The sequence below is a fragment of the Paraphaeosphaeria sporulosa genome (assembly GCF_001642045.1).
Source record: "Paraphaeosphaeria sporulosa strain AP3s5-JAC2a unplaced genomic scaffold CC84scaffold_1, whole genome shotgun sequence".
Taxonomy (NCBI): domain Eukaryota; kingdom Fungi; phylum Ascomycota; class Dothideomycetes; order Pleosporales; family Didymosphaeriaceae; genus Paraphaeosphaeria; species Paraphaeosphaeria sporulosa.
This window is the reverse complement of record NW_017253360.1, coordinates 4,841,651-4,863,223: the sequence shown is the minus strand read 5'-3', so window position 1 is coordinate 4,863,223 and position 21,573 is coordinate 4,841,651. Positions and strand designations below refer to the sequence as shown.

Here is a 21,573-nt window from a genome sequence, read left to right as displayed (position 1 = left end):
TGTATACGATATGCCCGCCTAAAGTAGTCTATATGGTATACCCCTCCCCGCCTCGCTCGGTCAGCGAAGACAGCGGTGTGGGACTCCTGGTGTGAATAGCTATTTGTTTCACGATGGCCTTTGGTCTCTCGCGCGCAAGTTAGCTTCCGACAAACCCATAGAACCATTCAATTCCGCGTAGTACACGCCAGGCGGAGCGCACGCGATGGATGACCGCACCATCTCCGCATTATCCACATGCCTCTTGCTCCACATCGTCATACCGCGACGGGATGCGGTGCGCTGCCGGCCAATCACAGCGCAGACCCTGCCCGCCCTATCGCGTAAAAGTTTGGTTATTCCCGAGGCATGGAGGACTAGCGCTGCGCTCCTACCCGCATATATAGATGTCGAACGCCTAGCTTTTTTTTTTTTTGTAACCCATCTTTGACAATCGAGGATAATGGCTGCGGTGCACGAACGAAGATAACATCTCAGCACAAGGGACAGGCTTTTGTTGGCAAGTGGGAAAGATTCATGGACGCGTGAAGGACGGGCTTATTTCCAGAACGATGACGGAGGTTTCCAGGGGCGTGAAAAAGGCGGATGAAGAACTACGGAGTCGCGATTGTGCGTCGAGTGAGATTAGTGTCGCGAACGAGGGAGTGCCGGCCAATGGAGGTGCGAGAGGGGAAGAGCTGAGCGATGAGAAGATGGAAGATGTTCCACCGAATGGAGGGTATGGCTGGGTTTGCGTTGCGTGTGTGGCTATCATCAATGCTGTAAGTTCACTTCTGTCCCGTCGAGCATCAAGCAATTTACGGTGCCTGGCCGAAAGCCTTATAACGCCGTGTTACCCAAGGCGGAGCACAGCACTCCAAATTTCTGCCATATTGCTTTATGTTGTTGATCTGGACGGGGACAATGACCTCATGTTCAGTAGTAAGGGCTGACAGAAGACCAGCACACCTGGGGACTGAACAGTTCGTACGCCGTTTTCCTGGCCCACTATCTCGCCAACAACGTCTTTCCCGGCGCCACCCCCCTTATGTATGCCTTTATCGGCGGGTTGTCCATCTCCATGGCGCTTGTAGTCTCCCCCGTCGCAACCCTGACGACACGCCTTTACGGCACACGAACCACCCTCCTAATCGGCGTCGTATTCGAAGCCGCTTCCTTCATCGCCGCCTCGTTCGCCTCCAAGATCTGGCACCTCTTCCTCTCCCAAGGCATCTGCTTCGGCTGGGGTATGGGCTTCCAATTCGTGGGCAGCGTCGTCATCGCACCACAGTGGTTCACCACGCGCCGCAGTCTCGCGAACGGCTTCGCAGCTGCCGGATCCGGGATCGGCGGCCTCGTGTACTCGCTCTCCACGCAAGCAATGATCAAGAGCATCGGGCTACCCTGGGCGTTCCGCACCCTCGGCATCATCGCCTTCGTCGTCAACACAACCTGCTCTCTGCTCGTCCGCGACCGCAACAAGCAGATTGGCAGTACGCAGCTCTCCTTCGACTACCGGCTGTTCAAGCGCCCGCAGTTCCTGGGGCTGCTGGCATTTGGCTTCCTCTCTATGCTTGGCTATGTAGTGCTGCTGTTCTCGCTGCCGAATTACGCAAGGACTGTCGGAATGACGGCGTCCCAGGGCTCCATCATCGGCGCGGTGCTCAATCTCGGACAGGCAATGGGACGACCGCCCATAGGCTACTTTTCTGACTCGCTAGGACGACTGAATATGGCAGCTTCCATGACCGGTCTGTGCGGCGTCCTATGCCTCGTCGTGTGGAACTTTGCGAAGAGCTTCGGCGTGTTGATCTTTTTCGCTATCTTTGGAGGCGCGGTCGCTGGAACGTACTGGGCCGTCGTTGCTCCTATCACGACGGAAGTCATGGGTATTGTCGACTTGTCGAGCGCACTTTCAATCACGTGGCTGGTGTTGGCACTGCCGACAACGTTTTCGGAGCCGATTGGGCTCGAGATTGTGGCCTTCAATGGTAACTACACAGGGGCGATCATGTTCACGGGTTTTATGTATCTCGGGGCTGCGATTATATTGTGGCTCGTACGGGCCTGGAAGATTGGAGAGGAGGAGGAGAACGAGGCAAAAGTTGGCTCGGGAGTGGTTGTCAGTCCGGTACCTCGTGCTGATAGCGACGGGCATTTGTCTGGGATATTAGCAAAGTCGCCATTCTTGAAAAGACTGATCATGTGGCGGAAAGTGTAGATATAACAGAAGCATCAGGGCTCACTAAGAATACAGGCCTAAAGGTGATTATACAGCCACATCTTATAGAGAAAATGGCGTCTCTGTACAGGGTACCTAGTTTTTTAAACATGGAACATAATCCAGAGACCCTATGGCTAGGACCAGCCTTGAGTTGAATGGAACGCCACCGTAGCGCCCGCCCACTAGCAGCTAGCCCGTCACCCTGAGGTCCCTTGAACTGCGTCATCCCTGGCCGACATGCCATCAATTGCTCTTTTCGAAGCACATTATCGATGCTCAATTGGATCGCACGAACTGTCAAGTGGATATGTTCATTGGCCGAGAGCCAATGGCTGCCTTTAGCCGAAACATTTGGCACTTGACGTGGCAGTCCAACAGACGCATCGGCGGCCAACAGCCCCGTTTCGAGGGGAGTTGTTGGTCATAGACGGACGCAAACCTGAGCGGAAAGGCACTCTGCGTGCTGCGTGCGGTGGTGTTTCGCAAGTCACGGCTGTTGCCAATCAATTGGCTCTCTGTGGCCACGGCAGCGCTGAGCTTCTCTTCAGATGCATCTTCGAAGACGACAAGACGGTCCTTCCGGTTGCCAGCAGCGCTCGCCAAGCTTAGCGCACACGAAAATGCAGCGCGTGGTCGCATTGACTCGAGGCAAATGAGGGCTGCCCTATGCTAACGTTAGGGGCGGCGTGCACTCCAGATGTATGTCTACGGGCTATGGAGATTCCTAAATGCAGCGAGCTCTGTCACACGTGAAAGCAGTGTCTACCAGCGGTGGAGAAGCCGTCGCAGGCTCGACGCCCTGGAATGCACCCGGCAGGTAAGCGTGTTGGGGACGCGCATTCTGCACGACGTGGGCAGCGTGTTCACAACGTGAGGGTGCACGAGCTCGAATCCCTGTCGTCACGTTGGATGCGGCCAATCGGCAGTGGCTGACTTAAGCTCCCTCCTTTCCACAATTTCCTCCCCGACGACTTTATCGGCGGAACCTCTCCACCGTGTCCCTTTTGACTCTGCTGTTGCTGCTTCGGCGGGATGCTCACTGCTGTCTCCTCGCCCGTGCCGACCAACCTCATGTCGCTCTTTTAGCCTCACCGCGCGTCTTTCCTTTTGTAGACCTAATTATATCGCGTCAACGTCACACCCACGCCCCAGCGCCCCCGTAGCCGGCCCGCACGCGTTCTCTGCTCCGCCAACTCCAGGACCCCCAGATTGCCCTCTGGCGTGACTGTCTGCCGATCCCTAGGCGCGTCTGCACCGGGAAAGTTCGCGTCTCGGGCTCCCGCGCTGCTCAACTGCCCGCTGAATGCTTCATCTGGCTCGACGAACCTCCTCGGTCTCGCTGCCTCCGCCATCGTCGCCGCCATCGGTGGTCTACGAACCGAACAGTGCTCCTGCAGCGCGTGAACCGCTCTCCCCAGCGCAGACTCTGTGGACCGCCCACCCCTCGCCGACCCAGACGCTTGGCCATTCCAGCCCGGAGCTCCCTACTCTTCCGAGTCTTTCTGCCCTAGGAGGCCATCCGCGTACCCCCTCAACCGCTGCGAGGCAGGACAGGACCGACACCTCCTACTACACCGCCAGCTGGGGAAGCCCGTACAGGCACCCGCCTCCGCCTTTCAACCGCCAGCGGCACCCTTCGACGCAGTTCGGCAGTGACGACTTGGACGGCGACTCTGGTCTTCAGTTCGGTCTCGAGCATCTTTTGCCCCCGACACTTGTCCAAGACAACTCGCCCAACCGGTTCAATCTCGAGCACCTTATTCCACGACTGCAAGACAACGCGTCACCTAATCAGTTCAACCTAGAGCACCTAATCCCATCTCGCCTACCTGTCACCCTCGATACGCCTACGCAGCCCAACTTCGATTCCGGTGCTACGCCACGAGTGTCCAAGTTCGATAATCAGCAAGCGACCGAAGAGTGGGTTCGTCAGTTTCTGGAAAGACGCTGGAACACCGAAACGAACGATTGGATCAGCGAAGAAGCTGCCGGTAGTGGACCGGAGAGCGAACCAACCTTCGACCAAGAGAACGGAGGATCTCCATCCATCAAGAAGCACAGGTCGAGGAGGAACAACAAGACGTTGAATCAGCAGGATTTTTGGTCGCACTTCAGCCAAGGCCAGAAAGAAGAACTCGGCAAGATGATGGCCTCAAGATATGCGAATCCTGACGCGGATTCCCATTCGCGGCAGGGTTCCGGAACGAGCCTTCGATCCGGCCTGGGTCTTAGTCGATGGGCTGCTCAACCCGCTTCTCCTGCCGAAAAACATTCTACAGAGGCCTCCCAGCCCTCAGAAGAATTGTCCAAGAAGCCGTTACCGAGCCCGCCTGCTCAACCTGCACCCCAGCCCGTCGCTCCACCGCGCACGCGGAAGAAGGTGCTGGTCAAGGGCAAAGGCGTTATCATTTCCATCGCTCGAGATATCCCGCGAGGTACACCCGGGTATCCACCCAAGCCGATGAGCCCAGAAGCAGTGGACGCGAAGCTGCAGCAGTATGAGGTCGAAGGGTACAACACGCAAGGCTTTCGTACCTGGCAAGATGTTGGTGTTGCAGGGGGAAAGCCATCAACACAGAATCGATCCATTTGGCCAGATGACGAGTACATTCGAACGACGCGGTCTTCGGCCCCTATTGTGCGAATTTCTAGGAAGGAGGACTGGGATGCATACATGAACCATCTTGTAGAAGTGAAACTTGCAGCACTCGGCGTCGGTCTTGGTGGCGAGGAAGATACACCGTCGCCAATGTCGAGGCAGGCTTCGGTACAATATCCGGGCCTTCCCTTTTCTCCACCGCTGCCAACACCCTCAGGTGGAAGTCACCGCGGGAGACAGGGAAGCATCGTCTCCGGCTCCTTCCCACTTGGTCCCTCACCTGGACACATGTCACGGCAATCAATTGCATCACCAGCAGCCTTTGCCAACCCTCGGGCGAGCATGCACATGCACAGGCATTCGACGTTCTCGCCTGCGAGCTTTCTCCAGCAGACAGCTTCGCCTACGGGTGCGTTCTCACCCGGCAACTACTTTGGCATGCAAGGTGCACGTGGAGGCTCGCCTGCTTTGCCTGCGTTGCCTTTAAGCAGGCCCGACCTTTCCGGACTTGCTTCGCCTAGCTCTCCATATGGCATGAGGCCTAATCAGCAGTTTCCTTTTCCGCAACCCCCCAAGGACGATCTCCTGGCTCAGATGCAACAGCAACAGCAGCAACTTCAAGCTCAACTCATGCAACAGCAGCAGCAACAGCTTATGGGTATTCGACCGTCATCGACGCTTGCTGAAGTCCCTGAAGCTGAGAGCGAAGACGACGAGCTACCTCTTATGAAGAATGCCACCAAGAATGGTTCAGAAATTGTCGTTCCGAGCCCACAACGTGGGCATCGTCACAACATCAGCGCGAATCTTGAACGAGGTGCCCGCGATGCTGAATACCATCTCGAGGAAGCGATCGACAAACAATTCAACGAAGGAGGCGACTTCAGCACTGAACCAGAATCTACCGAGGATCTTAGGCCATCCAAGCCTGTGGCTGAATCATCGTGGCAGGGTTCGCGTCCCATTCTGCATCAGCCGCAGCCGCATAGCAGAGCTCATTCGCTTGCTAAGCAGCAGTCTATGTTCTCATTTGGCGGCGCTGCACAGGAGAATCCTCGCGGCGACAGCGATGGTGCAAAGACCAACATTTCCGACGTGACGAACCCCAGTGTGGAAGAAGGCGAGATCCGGGAGACGGACAATAGTGCGCAGCATTCCAAGTCAGCGTCCCAAGTCAGCAACTCCTGGAGAGACGCGAAGTTCGCATTCGGGAAGCCTAGTTCCACGACGCACAGCAAACACACATCGCACTCTTCGATATCCAAACTCAACGTTGAAGCCAAGGAATTCAAGTTCAACCCCGCAGCCTCCTTCAGTCCTTCCATGTCTTCCAGCTTCTCGTCGTTCACGCCTGCTCTCAAAAGCCCTGCAGATGCTTCGGCGAGCAACAGGACGAGTCTCGATGGCATGTCCAACATGAGCGTGACTGCACCGTCTTTCAAGCCGGATGCGCCAGTCTTCAGGCCCGACGTCGCTCCTTTCAAACCGACCTTCGACGTACCGGCGTTCAAACCCGCTGTTAATGCTCCAACGTTCAAGCCGACAGTACCCGAATTTAAGCCTGCAGTCGAAGCTCCCGTCTTCAAGCCAACAGTGCCAGAGTTCACGCCCAGCAACTCGTTCATGCCCAAGAGCGGTTTCAGCTTCTCGTCCAAAGGACCAGGCATATTAACGCCTGACGCTCCTGCCTTTACTCCGGGTAGTGCGGAGTTCAATCCGAGCGTCTCTGTATCGAGCACTTCCTCTACCATCTTCGGAAACGTCAACATCACTGCCGATGATATTATCAAGCCGGCTAAGCGTTCCAAGGCTGTCCCTATTGTGCGCCCAGACGCCACACGTCAAAGAACGCCTGAGAAGGAAGCTGAAGAGGAAGAACGCGAAGACGAGGAGGGTCGCATTGCCAACCCTGGAGGACGCGAGAAGCGTGCGCGACGCGGTCGTGAGGAGGGAGACGATGTGCCTAGATTTGCACTGCAGCCTTTCCTTCCGTCGCAAGCTTTGGGTGAACTCCGACAAGGACGAGCACCAACACAGAGCCCTGAAATCGAGAAGGAAGACGTGCCGGCGGAGAAGGAGAACGTCTCTCCTGAAGCAAATTGTGCACAATCCAAGTCAAAGAGCGCTGAGCCTCTGTCTCTCCAGAACGACAAGACTCTGATCGAGCCCAGTGTACCTGTAGAGGAATCTTCCGACGAGAAGACCCCGATCGATGATTTCTCTGCTCATGAAAGCGATGCTGCTACGCCTACCGTTGAGGAAATTCCCAAGCCGAACCTTCGAAAGCACAAAAGTTCACTTTCAGCGACCGCTAAGCCGTTCGAGTTTCGACCATTTGCACCTTCTGGTGGTTATGACTTTGGTGGCATTCATATCACCAAACCATCGGTGTCTCAAGACAATGATCCTGACAAGTCGCAAGTGAGCCCGCCGCGCTTTGCAAGCCGTAGCCCTGCGACCACCTACCGACCAAGCGACGATGGGTCATTCAAGACTGCTTTGGAATCACGGAGGCATGTAACGTACCCTCAGAGTGAGAGCGTCGACTTTGACAACCTTTGCGATCCTTCATTCAACGACATTGATGCTGTGATGAAGCACATGAACGACGAGGGCTCGGACTTTGGAGTCGAACGCGACGAGAACTCATGGGTGCAGTCTTCTCCAAGGAGATCCGTCCATGATTTTGAACGTTCTGATCTGCCACCGAGCGCTAACAAGCTGCGTAGCGATGCACCTAGTCCTAGTCCCCGTAGACTATATGCGCCGCGTAACATGAATGCCTCGTCAGCATCTGGCATCACCGGAGATCCATTTGATGACGATCGCGCCGCGTATGAGTCTCCCGTGCATCGCTTGAACAACGCAGATGAAGTACCGATGAGTGATTGGGATGAAGGTATTTTGTCTGAAGGCGAAGATAAGATTCAAACACGCAGCAAATTCTTCGACACGCACGTCGATGATATCATCGGGCGTCTGCTACAAGACCGTCTGGGGCCAGTGGAAAAGAATCTGCAGGGCATTCAAGACGCCATTGCTATGATGTCGCAACGACCCGGCCGTGGCCGTCGCAGCATGTCGACTACTGAACGTCTCGACAGCGATGCTGACGACGAAGACGACGAATGGGGTACCGATTCACATTACCGCAACCGCTCTCCTGGAAAGAACCGGAAGATGGAAAAGTTCCGGGCTATTGTCAAGGAAGCGCTCGAGTCGCACCAACCGCCGGTCACATCCCTTCCAGTCCCGGTTCCAGAGCCCATTCTACCAGAGAAGATTCGCGATATTGTGACGGAGGCTCTCGCTGCACACCAGCCACATTCCGCACCCGCCGACCACATGAAACCCGAGAATGTGCGCGACGTAATCATGGAAGCGCTTGCTCACCACCAGCCTCAGTGGACGCCTCCCAAACATGAACCTGTGCCGGCCGATCAGATCCGTGCCATCGTTGAAGATGCTATTGTAGCGCACTATCCTGCTCCCACCGAATCTATCAAGCCTGAGGAGATCCGTTCTGTGGTTGCTGAAGCGATCGCTGCGCAGACTACTAAGCCTTCCACCGAGCATCTGCAACCGGATGACATCCGTCTCATCGTGATGGAAGCCTTCGAGATGCATGCTCCACCGCCGCCTCCTATGCCTGTTCCTGAGCAAATCTGGCCTGAAGACATCAAGTCGATCATCACGGAAGCTCTGGAGCAAAAGCCTGTTGCCGAGCCTCTGCAGCCAGACGCTATCCGCAGCATTGTCGAAGATGCGTTGGTAGCCCACAAGCAGCCAAGCGAGCCTTTGCAGCCCGAGACCATCCGTTCCATAGTCACCGAGGCACTAGAGTCTTACCAGCCTCTTGCACCGCCAGTCTTGCCAGTCATTCAAGAACCTGTGCAGCCTGATGCCATCCGTGCTATTGTCGCAGAAGCACTTGCTGCCCACAAGCCAGCTCCGACTCTGGAAGCTCCTATCGACATTCCCCAGCCACAAGTCGACATGTCTGAGATCTACCAAGTCATTGGCAGCTTGAAGGCGTCCATCGCGCAAACCACGAGCCATCACTTGCACGCCGAAGATGTTCGCGAACTCATTGACGATGCATTCAAGCGACAGAACATGGAGGTTGCCAAGCGGGAAGAAGTTCTAGCTATTCAGGAAAGAGATGCACGCATCGAAGAGCTGGAAGAAAGGCTCAAAGAAGCTACTCTCCGATCCGAGGCTGAAGCAGAGGCACGTAAGGAGCTCGAACTCCGCGAAGAGAACAGCGCACGCCTTCTCGAGGTCACCGAAAAAGAACTCGTGCTGCTCAAGGAGCAAGCTGCCGATGACGAGACCAAGATTCGTGTTCTCCAAGATGAACGCGAGGTCTCCCGCCGCAGTCTTGATTCCTTCCAAGCAGAGGAAGACGAGGTCCGCAGTAAATTTGCTAAGCTGCAGGTTGAGCACGACGAACTGCGACTTCGGACCGCCGCTATCGAAGGTGCTGAGTATGAGGCAAAGAAGAAGCTCGAAGCCGTTACTGCTGAAAACGAGGCTCTCACTTACACTCTTGAAGAACATCGTCTCTCAGCTAACAAATGGCGTGACGATCTCAAGCATGCTCACGACGAGGCCGAAAGGATGCGCATGGCTATCGAGCAGTCGCGCCTTCAGGCTGAGGAAGCCACAAGAGTTCGCGAATCTATGCGTGCCAAGTTCGAAAAGCTGCAGCAAGACATGACTGTTGCCTCCGGCCAGGCTGCTGCTGAGCGTGCTCAGTGGCAGAAGGGTGACGAAGAGCACATGAAGAAATACGAAATCTTGAGCGCTCGCATTGAAGCTGAGGGTCGCACGCGTGAACGCCTTGAACGCGAGCTCGAGCGACTTGAGGGCCAGGAACGCGAATTCATGAAGCTCAGGTTCACACTTGAGCAGACGCAAAAGCACAACGCCAGGCTTGAAGAGACGGTTGAGCAAACCAGGCAGGAGAGCATGGAATTCAAACGAGCCGCCGAGCGGTACGAACGCGAATTTCGAGAAGCCAGAGAAGCCGCCCACGCTGAGATTCGCCGCATGCGCACCCTGATGGAGGCCGACATCGACAAAGCCAACAATCAGGTCAACATTGTCCGACACGATCTTGAAAGCGAAGTCGCCCGAGTGCGCACTGAGCTTGACAATGTACGCATGGACGCCGACACCGCCAAGGAGAAGCACGAGCTCGATTTGGAGGCTGCTGCCGATGCGAGGAGGGCCGCCGTTGGAGAGGCATTGGAGAAGAACACTCTCGCCCTTGTCGAGCAACAGCAGACTTTCGAGCGCCGCTTAGAAACGATCAAGATGGAGCACGCTCGTGTAGTTGAGATTGCTCGCGAGGACGAAGAACGGGCAGTGTCTTTCCACAATGAGCGCATCGCGCTTGCGGACTCAAAGATGGACAACCTCCGTGACAAGATCGCTCTCCTCGAAGAAAAGCTTTCTGTGGCAAAGGAGGCTGCCAGTGCCGCCGCCGCTGCTGCTCAGAACTCCAAGCCACCGACCGCCGGCTCAACCTCTTACGCGTCGGGTGCCGAAAAGATCTCGCCGCAAGCTCTGCGGGAATCGATTGCCGTTCTCCAGGAACAACTGCAGGAACGCGAATCTCGCATCGAGTCACTGGAGCACAAGCTGGCTGCGGTCGACACCGATGCTCCTGCTAAATTGAAGGAGCGCGATACCGAGATCAACTGGCTCCGCGAGCTCCTTGGTGTCCGCATTGATGATCTGGGCGATCTTATCAACGCCCTGGCTCAGCCTGCTTTCGATCGCGAGAGCGTGCGCGACGCTGCTATTCGCATCCGCACCAACTTGCAAATGGAGCAGCAGGAGAAGGAGCGATTGATTACCGGTGGCCAGAAGTCACTGCCTACGCTGTCAACGCTGTCTAACTTTGCCTCGCCTAAAGCTGTACAGCTTGCTGCGGCCTTTGGCAACTGGCGCAGCAAAGGTCGCGAGAGCGCCGCTTCTGCCCTTGCTGGTAATTCGAGCAACCCAGTATCGCGCAACCAAACGCCTTCTCGCCCAACCCCGCCATCCGCCCAGTCCTTCCTATCAGGGCTCATGACCCCGCCTACGTCCAACCTTCGCCGGACGCCGGATCTCCCGTCCTCAGGCGTCCGCCCACAGCCATTGCTACGTACAAACTCGACGAGCTCGCGAGGCTCTGCCGCCGGCTTCCCCAGCTTGGGCAAGCAGCCGGTACCCAGCACCCCTCCGCTGATGCGCAAAGCATCGTACGACCAGGATGCAGAGGTCGAACGGTTTAGCGAAAGCGGATTCTACGACGATGAAAGCACTGTCGACGGGGACATGACACCCATCGGTCTTCACTTTGGACAGCCGCTCGACCGGTGACGTCCACTAGTACGATAAAACTTTTCCTTTGTACACATTTCCTTCACTTGTTGCTCACATACGAGCGTCCTGTCCTTGTGTGTATGCTATCTGTTCGCCGTACAAACGTCTCTCTTTCTTGTTCGTCTTGCTGCGTTTGGACTTTATCTGCTGTCATTAGCGATATGAGCATGGATGGATATACCCCCAGTGCGCTAGATTGGCCTTTCTCCCGTGTAATGGACAGGAACTAAATTGTACAAAACAACATTTTTTCTTGATTTTGTTTGGTGTCCTGCGGTGGGAGTGTGGAGATGTTGATGGGATGTTTTATATGGTAGGATTAAATTGTAATACTGGGATAGAATTAATTCGTGTAATCGCATTCAGACTGGCGTGGGAGTGAGTCAGTGAGTGAGTGGGTATCCTCAGATTTCCGTTGGCTTGATAGGAACAGCCTAAGAATTACTTGGTGATACGACAAGGCAAATAGGTAGTACCACGTAGCAGCTTTCTTCGGATATACACTCCGTTTTCTTTCTCACATTGCCCCTCGCATACACATTACACTCACAATTCTGCCAATCTCACCCAAGCTTCCCACCACAAACCTTCCAATGAGCTCACCAGCCAAGACCAACCGTCGTATTCCTGCCCACAAGAAGCTAGCACGAACCCGAGCTGGACTTCCATAGTGTACCAACCATCGAAGTAAGAAACCCACCAACACTCTGCTCAACATCCGTTCTCCAGCAATTACGTGCATGCCAACCTACCAACATGCCCCTCGACCACTTCTCCATCATCGTCCCCGAAAGCAGCCTCGAACCACTGGTATCCTGGCTTCTCGCCGCAAACGCCCTCTTCGGCTTCAAAGAAATCACGCGCCCTGTCACGCATGTCGTCGGACTAGGTGAAGCGCGCCCGTATTTCTGGGTCATTAGCGATCCCATGACGAAGGCGACGGAAGCGCAGGTGCGCGAATGGAGAAAGATGCATGTGGCGTTTACCGTGAATAGTACGTCGCCCTCTTCATGTTCGTGTTCTATGAGCGAAGGGTGGGACCTTGCTGACAGAGGGTTGGTTGGTTTGGATAGGTATAGAGCAGCTGTACGAATGGCACGCGGCAGCTGTGAGAGCTGGGGGTGAGGATAACGGCAAGCCCGGCCCGAGGGAGGAGTATCATGCCGGGTACCATGGGGCATTTGTGAGGGATCCCGTGTTGGGAGTTAATTTTGAGGTTGTGTATCGTGAGCCTAATGGAAAGAGTATAAGGTTAGGCGAGAGCACGGAGTGATCGGATGACTAGATACAAGCTACCTGTACGCTTTCTAGAGCAGTGAAGAAGACTATCATAGACCGCTATCCTGGTATTGTATATGGGGATATAGTTGTCTGGAGGCAGCCTGTTCAACATCAACAGCCCATATATAGCCAGTATGCATAGTTGGTAAGAGTATCTGCAAGATTTCGGTAGAATCCTCTAGTGGGAGACCATGCGTGCTGCTCCCGGCATCACTTTCTGAAAGAAAAACAATGGCCGCACTGAGAGGGAGAGTGGTCCAAGTTGTCATAAAGATTCGAGATCGAGCGAGGTTCGATCAATACTCCTACAGTCTCTCTGCACAGAGCATGGACAGGGCTTGTTGGATAGTGATAGTACAGTAAAACGGTGGAGTGGGCGTGGAGAGAGCCATTGTCTGGAAGTTGGCCAATCCATACGCATTAAAAGATGGCTCAGTGATGGTACAAAGCTTTCAATACTATTGGCGGATGTCCAGGATGTCGATTGGCGCATGTAAAGCTTCCATGTGCCGTTGGAGGGGCTACTGTATATAAGATATTGCTTACGAGTATCTTTCACATACGACCATAGGACACTGAAAACTAGGCTTCCCGTCCGCTCAGCCATATATAAGCAGTGTACCGGCGGATCAGTAGTTGCGTGGGTGACCAGCAGCGAATCCCCGCTGTTGTATGTTTTTTTAAGTACCACCTAAGGTGTCTAATTCGCTAGTTCGCAAAAACGTAGCATTCTAAAACAAAATTGCATCGCCCACGTGACCTATGGTATGACTCATTAATTTTCATATTAACGTGTTGGATCAGTAAGCTGGCCAGATCAGTAAGCTGGCCACCCCACCAAGCCGCGCGCGACGCGTCCATCTGCATCAATTATGAAGCCGCAACAACGCTCTCTACAGCTTGCAAAAGAAGGCAGGATTGATCTTGCTATTGCCTCCTATCAATCTAATCCTACTCGATCGCTTCGCCGCCTTGCACTATCCTTTGATGTACCGCGATCGACCCTGCAGACGCGCCTCCATGGTGTCAAGCCAAAACGCGAGATAGTATCAGTCAATCGAAAGTTATCCCCTAGCGAGGAGCAGTCTCTTGTTCAGTGGATCCTAGAGCTTGATCAACGAGGATTTCCACCCAAGATTATCGACGTACGACGGATGGCTGATCATCTACTCGCCGCGCGTGGCCAGGATCCTCCACCTCCGCCTGTAGGCTAGAAGTGGGCATCACGATTCATCAAGACTCAGCCAGAGCTGCAGACAAAGTGGGATAGGAAGCTACACAGTCAGCGCGCTCTATGTGAGGATCCTATCAAGATCTCTGCATGGTATACGCGCGTAGAGGAGACGCGCAGGACGTACGGCATACTAGATGAAGATACCTACAATTTCGACGAGACAGGATTCATGATGGGTGTAGGATCCTCCTCATCTAAGGTAGTGACTAGCGCAGACACTATGGGTAGAGCTGTACGCGTACAGCCAGGCAATAGAGGCTGGGTGACGACAATTGAGTGTATCTGCGCGTCTGGCTGGTCTATCCCACCCCTCATCATCCTGTCTGGTAAGGTCCATCAATCTACCTGGTACAACGACCTACCTGCAGGCTGGAAGCTCGCAGTCAGCGACAATGGCTGGACGACAGATCAGCTAGGACTTACCTGGCTAGAGCACTTCAATCAGCATACAGAGTCTCGTACTATAGGCTCATGGAGGCTCCTTATCCTAGATGGCCATAGTAGTCATGCTACTCTAGAGTTCACTCAGTACTGTGCAGAACACAGGATAGTCAGCCTCTGTATGCCTGCGCACACGAGCCATCTACTGCAGCCTCTAGATGTGAGCTGTTTCTCGCCACTCAAGGCTGCATATGGACGTGAGGTGACTGAGCTAGCACGACAAGGAGTCTTTCATGTGGACAAGGAGGAGTTTCTATCTATCTATCCGCGCGTACGCAGGATAGTCTTCATAGAGAAGAATATCTAGAGTGGTTTTCAAGCAACAGGACTTATCCCTCCCTGTCTAGATCGCGTTCTCTCGCACCTGACAGTAGTCAGGACCCCGTCACCACCAGGGGCAGCAGTAGATGCTGAGGCTACATGGACAGCTGAGACGCCTCATACTACTCAACAACTAGAGAAGCAGGCACGACTCCTACAGAATCGCCTTCAGAAGTCCTCACAGAGCTTTACAAGCGTTGCTTTTGCCCAGCTTGTTAAGGGTTGTCAGCTTGCAATGAACTCAGTAACGCTCCTTGTAGAAGAGAATAGGAGGCTACGGGTAACTAATTGTCGCCGGCGACAAAGGCAGGATAGGCGCAGACAGTATATTGCGACAGGAGGAGCTCTAGAAGCTGATCAGGGGCGAGCTCTAGCTGCTACAGCTCATCTAGCTCTCGCTGAGGCTGCTGATGCTGGATCGACGCCTGCACGCCAGCGCGCACCACCTACGTGCAGCAAGTGCCATGAGCAAGGACACAGAAGGACTCAGTGTAAGCAGCAATAGACTATCTATGTACAAAATCTCATAGAAAAATATCATGTTGTTGTAGAGATATCGCTGTTGAAGTGCTGCGCGGCTTGGTGGGGTGGCCAGCTTACTGATCTGGCCAGCTTACTGATCCAACACGTTAATAAGAACCTCATCCTATGCTTACCGCGGACTAACCCCACTCATCCTACGTTAGTACCATGCCATCTGATACATCTTTCCTAGCGTACGGTTGCTCAGAGTGGCGAAAGAGCAGCCAAATCGCATCTAATCTATACGAGGACGGTGTTAAGTTATGGTCAAAGGACAATCTTCAACATATCGAACAGCAACTTCTACAATCTATGGACCTTGAATACTTTACTGTTCGCTTGATTGACGGCACGGAAGCTTGCATAAAGAATCCCATGTTTGCGGAAAGACGCCCAATCTGGTAAGGAAGTGCTTGGTACCTATGCGGTGTGCAGAACAGCTGATTACCTTGTAGGCGGCCCCGCGTCACATACCGAGAGTACTGGCGACTAGTAACATCGCAGCCTGATGGCCCTTCTGAGACATACCGCTGCTCATATCTGGTCCACTGGGAGAACGTTTGCGCGAAACGATTTCAAGGCATAATTGAGAACGCCGACACCGTTTTCGAAGAGAATAGGCACACCTGGAGTCAGAGTGCCAGCTGCCGCTTACTGCGGTCTCGGCTTGAGGAGGTGTTCAGCGTGAGAAAGGTAGCCAAGATCATTTGCTTTGGACTGGGCGACATGTGTCGTGGACCTCCAGAGTGGTATAGGCGGCAAACGGGCTCGAGTGGGCAGGAGCTGGAAGCCGAATTCATCCGTCCTAGCACGATCCAGCATTCGGTCGCCTTGACCATGGCGGACATGTGCAGTGCGAACAACATCCAACTACTAGCTCAGGATCCTGGCTACACGGAAGAAGCAAAGGAGATGCTGAAAGGGAAAGGCTTCTCGATTGTCGGGCCTTTCGGGGCGGGAGGCTTTGCTGAGATCGAAGACGACTCTGTAATATTTTCGGCCTTTGTAGAAGCGCCTCTGAAACAGATTATCGCCGACCTTGCACGCCCCGCTCTTATTATCACTACCGACCGTACCACTTTTAACGATGCTGGGTAAGATGGCCGTCTTCCGATCCGTCTGCAGCTCCTCTAACCTAGGGTGGATAGGAAACCGTGGGCCGACCCAGAATCTCCTCGCACGAAAAAGATGTGGGATGAGTATGAAAGATGTGATTTTCCAGTCTCGCCTGAAGACGCAGAGCTACTAAAAAGCGTACGAAATCTATACATGTACGTAAGAAAGGTATCCCAAGTCACAAGCGAATGAATTGGGCACGGCACGGAGAATTAGCGCTAGAAGGAAAGAGTACACCAATCACGAATAGGAAAGATGTGTGCTTGCTACTTGTTGGATACAAATGCTGGTAAAGACTGTATATAGGGAAAGTCCAACCTTCCTCTCCCTGTCCGCTCCTAACCACATTCCTTCTCTTAGCCTTCTTGCCTTGAACCCGATGATCAGCCCTAATCCTTGGCGATCCCTGGAAAGCTACCTCGCGCATTCGCTCCCCAAGACACCCAGGTTGATTGGTAGCATCCAGTAATTGAGAACCTCTACATTACGCCAAAGCGTGATACATGAGACACAGTAGGTGAGATAGTGTCCATCACAATGCTAATCTGTCACCGCCATGATCCTGTTGGAATGTCTCATTCTTACGGGCGTTCGATACAGACATAGTTCAATCCGTGCTTCAATAACATGCATAGTCAAACTTGCCAAGAACTATAACCTGCGGAAACTAAAGAGTCTAGGAATGGCTGATCAGAAGACAGTCCCGTCACTCTCGATTAAAATCGGACTGCTCTTAGTATCAGGCCTCTTCTCCTTCGCCACCTCCCGACCACTCTTCCAGGTTCCCGCCTCCAGCAACTGCGCCATGCTCAGCTCCACGCCATTCATACGCTCCTTCACCATCGCATACAGCTTGTCGATCAGCACGAGCGTCATAGCACGCCACTCCACAACGGCATCGTCTCCGGCGCCGAACTGAGGCAGCGCTCCCCCCGACGAAGCCAAACCGCGTTTGAGAGTGTCAGGTTTTAGACTAAGCACGCCGAGGTCCACGAACAATCCACCGTTGCGATACTCAGGCAGAGCGGTCATGGAATCCATGTGTGTCCAGGTGAGTTTCAGAAGGCGGGTGAATGGGACGGTGAGAGAGTACGTGAGCCACTGCGTCAGCTTGTGGAACGGCTGGATGAAATCTGCGTCTGTGGTGTTGGGGACCGACGTCGATGAAGAAGCGGTCCTGAGCGTGCTGAGTGGCCAGGCATCGCCGATGGGGCATCCATGTACGACTGTGCGGTCACGGGGCCAGATGGGGATTAGCAGCTCCTGGAGGACGTCCCAGAAGCGGAGGATGTCGAGGCTTGAAGTATCGGTCGCCGTTTTGAGCATGTAGTCAACTATATTCCCCGGTCGGCCTTCGGGCCCGAAGACGTTGGAGTGAGCAAGTAGGGAGGTTCCTAGGCTTTTGAGAAGGTTGGTGCGTGAGTCTACGCCGAGCATGGGGTTGCGGTCTGAGATCTGGAAGCCGGTTGCGAGAGCGGAACTGGTTAGTTGTTCGAGGCCCTTCCCTGAATTTTGTGTTAGCACGAGGCTTGTGCATCATCCGCTATCATTTCTTACCATCTACAATCATCTTGTTGGCTTGTAACGAAGCGAATGCCCCCTCCTTGAACATGTACAGACTCGCTACCGCGATGCCCTCGCTGCGCTCAAACATCTGCTCTGTTCCCGGTTCTACGTACCGCCAGTGATCTCCCGCGCCTGAAAATCATGTGAGTCAACGCGGTAGATCACAAGGGGTCATCGATCACATACCCGCATCCAACAAAACGGAGACGAAAAATAGATCAATCAACCTCCGTGTGAGCTCCTTATCATCATGGCCTTCCGTCTTCCATTGCGAAAGGAGATCATCAATGCGCGGTTGATTTCCAACTTCGAAGTGCTGCCACCTCCCGTGCGGAGGGATTTGTCCATACTTATCCGGTCCGTAGTCGCGCTGTAGGTTGTAAGTACACGACACCAGCATCACTTCAACGAAGCAAGCTCGTAAATTATCAGGTAAGACTCACTTTGATGACAGCCGTAACGTAGTCAGCAACGGCGCCCAGCTTCTCATCATGCACGTTGAAGTGGCTCAGCTTCCCCGCTTTGGCAGCCTCGCCGACGATTTTGGCACGATCCCGGATGGCATCGAGAGACAGAAGATATTTGACCTGTGCATCCATCTCGAATACTGAGAGGAGAGTTGTTGTGGTGTACGTCGGAGGGCGCCGGTGTAGTTATATGCTAGGCACCTTCCTATCTTGGTGGGGTAGCTAGTGTGGGTCTACGTATCTACGTGGGACCAACCATCGGACATGGACGAAGCTGATTATTGACTTATACTTGTATTGCAAGGCTTATTTGCTCAGCCACAAATGATAATCATCGTGATGCCGAGGGGCGGGTTCTGCATGTCTCGTAACATGCCCGCAAGCTGCAGCGGCCTAATCACAATCTCACACGAACTCTGTAAACAACGAGCTGAGGCCAAGTCCCTCCGAGTAGTACAGGTCAATTCGTAATTCCAAACGCCGATCGGGTATATCCAAGCACGAGCGTCAGTCAGTAGCTTCCCAAACCCAAGATATCCAAAGACCCCCATTCATCGTACGTCGGATTCTTTACGTCTCCTCTTCTTATCCCCTTCGCTTCTCCTCCACCCCCGACTTCGTATCTTCCCTGTGCAACAACAGCAGCATGCCCGTATGGATGTACACGCACGTTGCTGACCGCATCGTCCCCCACGCTGATAACTTCATCTGCGTCCACAGCGCCTTCTTTCAGGTAAGCGTACCTCCACACTCTCACGCAACCATCCGTACCACCAGCCCATATTTCGTGATTCTCTCCGGCGTCCCTTTGTGCCCAAACATCAAAACCCATCTTCTGGCGGGTCTGTGCTTTGCGTCCAGCACAATGAGCCAACGCGAGCCCGAACTTGCGCACGTCGTATATCAGGAGAGCATTTGAGCTGCGCTCGGCGACGTAGAGATATGTTCCATCGGGGCTCCATTCCAACTGAGTAACGCCTTCGCCGATTACATCTTGCAGTTTCTCGTTATCGGATCTCTGGCCGTTGATCATGCCAGGTAGGGCAAAATGCGTGACTTCTTGAGACGAGACAACGTCGTAAAGACCGACATAGCGCGTTCGCGTGCCTGCCGCCAACACATTGCCACTCCCGGCTGAAGCAGCAAGTGCAGAGACGTCGCCCTTGAAGCCCCAGCCTCCACCCTTCAGCTTGTTTCTTGTTGAGGGAATCGTCCGGATCTTCGTTATAGGATCATCGGTGTAAGTGAGGTCAAATACAGCGATTTGGTTTTTGTGCCCGGCGTAGAAGTAGGCACCGCAGGGTGACCATAGTAGACTTTTTGGTGCAGTCACGGCCTCCGTTAGTTTATCGACAAGCTTGTAGCTAGTGAGTTTGGAGGAGATGTCTACAGGGCCTGTTCGATCAGGCTGTGCAACGTTTCCTTGGGTCTCGGATATGTCCCAGAGCGCATTATGCAGGCCAATGTACTGATCCCGACGGCTAACGAGAACGGTGGTGGTGTTGCGGTCATTCAGGTCAAAGTACGGATTGACTGTAAAAGCCCATATAGGGTCTGATGAAGAGAATTGTGCGTATCGTGTCAGTCTTTGTTGTTCTTCGTTGGCAGCGATATTCGAGGTCAATGGATAGACGGAAAAGTTACGCGAATAGTCTGTGGTAAAGATACACGTCCCATCTGGTGAAATCTGTGCATCAGAGATGCAGCTCACCGTATCATACGCATTCTCTCTGATGTCTTCTGACAAATTCGACTCTTCACCGTCTGCCGCTTCTCGTGCAAGGCTTTTCTTCGCCGTAGTGCTCGCGGCGCACCAAGTCCGTAAGCCTAGACCGTCACTCATGGCCCGAAAAAGCACACACTCCTTTGAGTGTCCTCCAAAACGTTATATATCGCCATGTGAGCGTAGCGGAAAGACAGCGTCGTGACGACGGGTATTCCAGGATCTTGGATGCCGCTAGCGCGTCATAAGGCTGGGAGCTTGGGCCATCAACATCGAACAAAAGTTCCAGGCGACATCGGGAAGATGCAGGTCACAGCGATATAGTCAACAATGCAACATGTTCTCGAGCCTCCACGCAGGCAAGCATGGGTTGAGTCGCCGTACCTGCGGTCGCTTATAGTACGTATTCATCTACCACCTGGGTGCCTCTCAATGGTGGTTCCGGCGCACGAAGCTTCGCCTGACGGTCGCGTGCAGCAGTAGTCACAGGCCTTTCTACTCATCGCTGCCCGATTATTGGGTTTTCACGAGGAACAGACAGAAGCTTATGATGCTAATTTTGGATAGGCCGGCGGCCTTGCAGGTACAACCGTAGACATGTCCCTCTTCCCCCTCGACACCCTCAAAACCCGCCTCCAGTCTTCAGCCGGCTTCGCCGCCAGCGGTGGCTTCACCGGCATCTACAAAGGCCTCGGCTCTGCTTTCGTCGGATCTGCACCTGGCGCAGCACTCTTCTTCATAACCTACGACTCCATTAAGCGGCATATGACCCCCTCGACGCCGAAGATCGCACACAATGTCGAAGGCAAACCGTATGCGCAAATAGAAGGGGGAAGAGGGAGGGAGGCAGGTGTACACATGCTTGCCGCCAGCTTAGGAGAGGTGGCTGCTTGTGCGGTCAGGGTGCCGACCGAGGTCATAAAGCAAAGGGCGCAGGCGAGCCAGCATCCATCGTCGCTATCTGCTTTGACGTATATCCTGAACCAAAGGCATACGCATGGAATAAGGCATGTATGGCTGGAGCTATACCGCGGATGGAGCATTACACTGCTCCGCGAAGTCCCCTTCACAGTCATTCAGTTCCCGCTCTGGGAAGCATTGAAACGGTGGCGCATGCACAACAGTGGAAAGAGCGAGATCAGCGGCTTGGAGGGCGGTCTCTTGGGTAGCGTAGCAGGCGCAGTCGCAGCTGGTATAACGACGCCACTGGATGTGCTGAAGACACGGATGATGCTGGCCAAGGAGAAGCAACCGATGATGAGCATGCTGAAGCAGATACTAGAGCAATCAGGCCCCAGAGCGTTCTTTGCGGGACTCGGACCGAGGGTCGGGTGGATCTCTACAGGAGGTGCGATCTTCTTGGGTAGCTACCAATGGGCGAGCAACGCGTTGGGCGGCTTGGAGGACCTATGAGATGTTCATTCAAGGAGTAGGCCGAATTATTATAGATTTCGAATTAGACGTATGTGATACTGTACCATATCTATACTTCACAAACGTCTGCCAGAGTCAACAAGGGCTATTGTACAAGCACTTGACAGGTTGCTGTTGCTACCTGTGTACCCAATTGATACCATTCAGGTATGTAATCCGTTGACAGAATGTCCCTGTGTGAAGCACAAAAAGATACCTTCAGGTGAGAAAAACAAAGGAATTCGATCCTTCACCAAACGGAACTTCTCACTCGTCAGCTCTTCGTAACGCATTTCAGTGCGCGCCCGCTCG

The 21,573-nt window shown here is 53.9% G+C and overlaps 7 protein-coding genes across 7 annotated transcripts; 5 read left to right on the top strand and 2 right to left on the bottom strand.

Moving 5' to 3' along the window:
* Nucleotides 1-420: 420 nt before the first annotated feature.
* CC84DRAFT_1160217 (MFS general substrate transporter) lies at nt 421-2,309 on the top strand. Its single transcript, XM_018177443.1, has 2 exons — nt 421-761; nt 944-2,309. Exons 1-2 carry the CDS (start codon nt 552-554, stop codon nt 2,198-2,200), a joined length of 1,467 nt encoding a protein of 488 aa, XP_018043340.1. The 5' UTR covers nt 421-551; the 3' UTR covers nt 2,201-2,309.
* A 1,197-nt stretch (nt 2,310-3,506) lies between these two features.
* CC84DRAFT_1081050 (uncharacterized protein) lies at nt 3,507-11,174 on the top strand (the record flags this gene model as incomplete). Its single annotated transcript, XM_018173916.1, has 4 exons — nt 3,507-6,347; nt 6,405-8,231; nt 8,364-8,519; nt 8,655-11,174. The coding sequence occupies 4 exons, from the start codon at nt 3,507-3,509 to the stop codon at nt 11,172-11,174; spliced, it is 7,344 nt and encodes a 2,447-aa protein (XP_018043339.1).
* A 950-nt stretch (nt 11,175-12,124) lies between these two features.
* Nucleotides 12,125-12,589, top strand: CC84DRAFT_1160215 (uncharacterized protein). The gene is made up of 2 exons (XM_018177442.1): nt 12,125-12,171; nt 12,251-12,589. The coding sequence occupies exons 1-2, from the start codon at nt 12,147-12,149 to the stop codon at nt 12,448-12,450; spliced, it is 225 nt and encodes a 74-aa protein (XP_018043338.1). The 5' UTR covers nt 12,125-12,146; the 3' UTR covers nt 12,451-12,589.
* A 2,521-nt stretch (nt 12,590-15,110) lies between these two features.
* On the top strand, nt 15,111-16,480 carry CC84DRAFT_1160211 (uncharacterized protein). The gene is made up of 3 exons (XM_018177441.1): nt 15,111-15,377; nt 15,432-16,070; nt 16,125-16,480. Exons 1-3 carry the CDS (start codon nt 15,145-15,147, stop codon nt 16,282-16,284), a joined length of 1,032 nt encoding a protein of 343 aa, XP_018043337.1. The 5' UTR covers nt 15,111-15,144; the 3' UTR covers nt 16,285-16,480.
* A 176-nt stretch (nt 16,481-16,656) lies between these two features.
* Nucleotides 16,657-18,295, bottom strand: CC84DRAFT_1160210 (DUF1688-domain-containing protein). Its single transcript, XM_018177440.1, has 4 exons — nt 18,102-18,295; nt 17,845-18,028; nt 17,650-17,790; nt 16,657-17,597 (listed from the first exon to the last, which is right to left on the bottom strand). Exons 1-4 carry the CDS (start codon nt 18,255-18,257, stop codon nt 16,783-16,785), a joined length of 1,296 nt encoding a protein of 431 aa, XP_018043336.1. The 5' UTR covers nt 18,258-18,295; the 3' UTR covers nt 16,657-16,782.
* A 120-nt stretch (nt 18,296-18,415) lies between these two features.
* On the bottom strand, nt 18,416-20,028 carry CC84DRAFT_1136156 (WD40 repeat-like protein). Its single transcript, XM_018176090.1, has one exon. The coding sequence runs from the start codon at nt 19,966-19,968 to the stop codon at nt 18,637-18,639; it is 1,332 nt and encodes a 443-aa protein (XP_018043335.1). The 5' UTR covers nt 19,969-20,028; the 3' UTR covers nt 18,416-18,636.
* A 116-nt stretch (nt 20,029-20,144) lies between these two features.
* CC84DRAFT_1160207 (mitochondrial carrier) lies at nt 20,145-21,326 on the top strand. Its single transcript, XM_018177439.1, has 2 exons — nt 20,145-20,247; nt 20,416-21,326. The coding sequence occupies exons 1-2, from the start codon at nt 20,179-20,181 to the stop codon at nt 21,259-21,261; spliced, it is 915 nt and encodes a 304-aa protein (XP_018043334.1). The 5' UTR covers nt 20,145-20,178; the 3' UTR covers nt 21,262-21,326.
* The last annotated feature ends 247 nt before the right edge of the window (nt 21,327-21,573 follow it).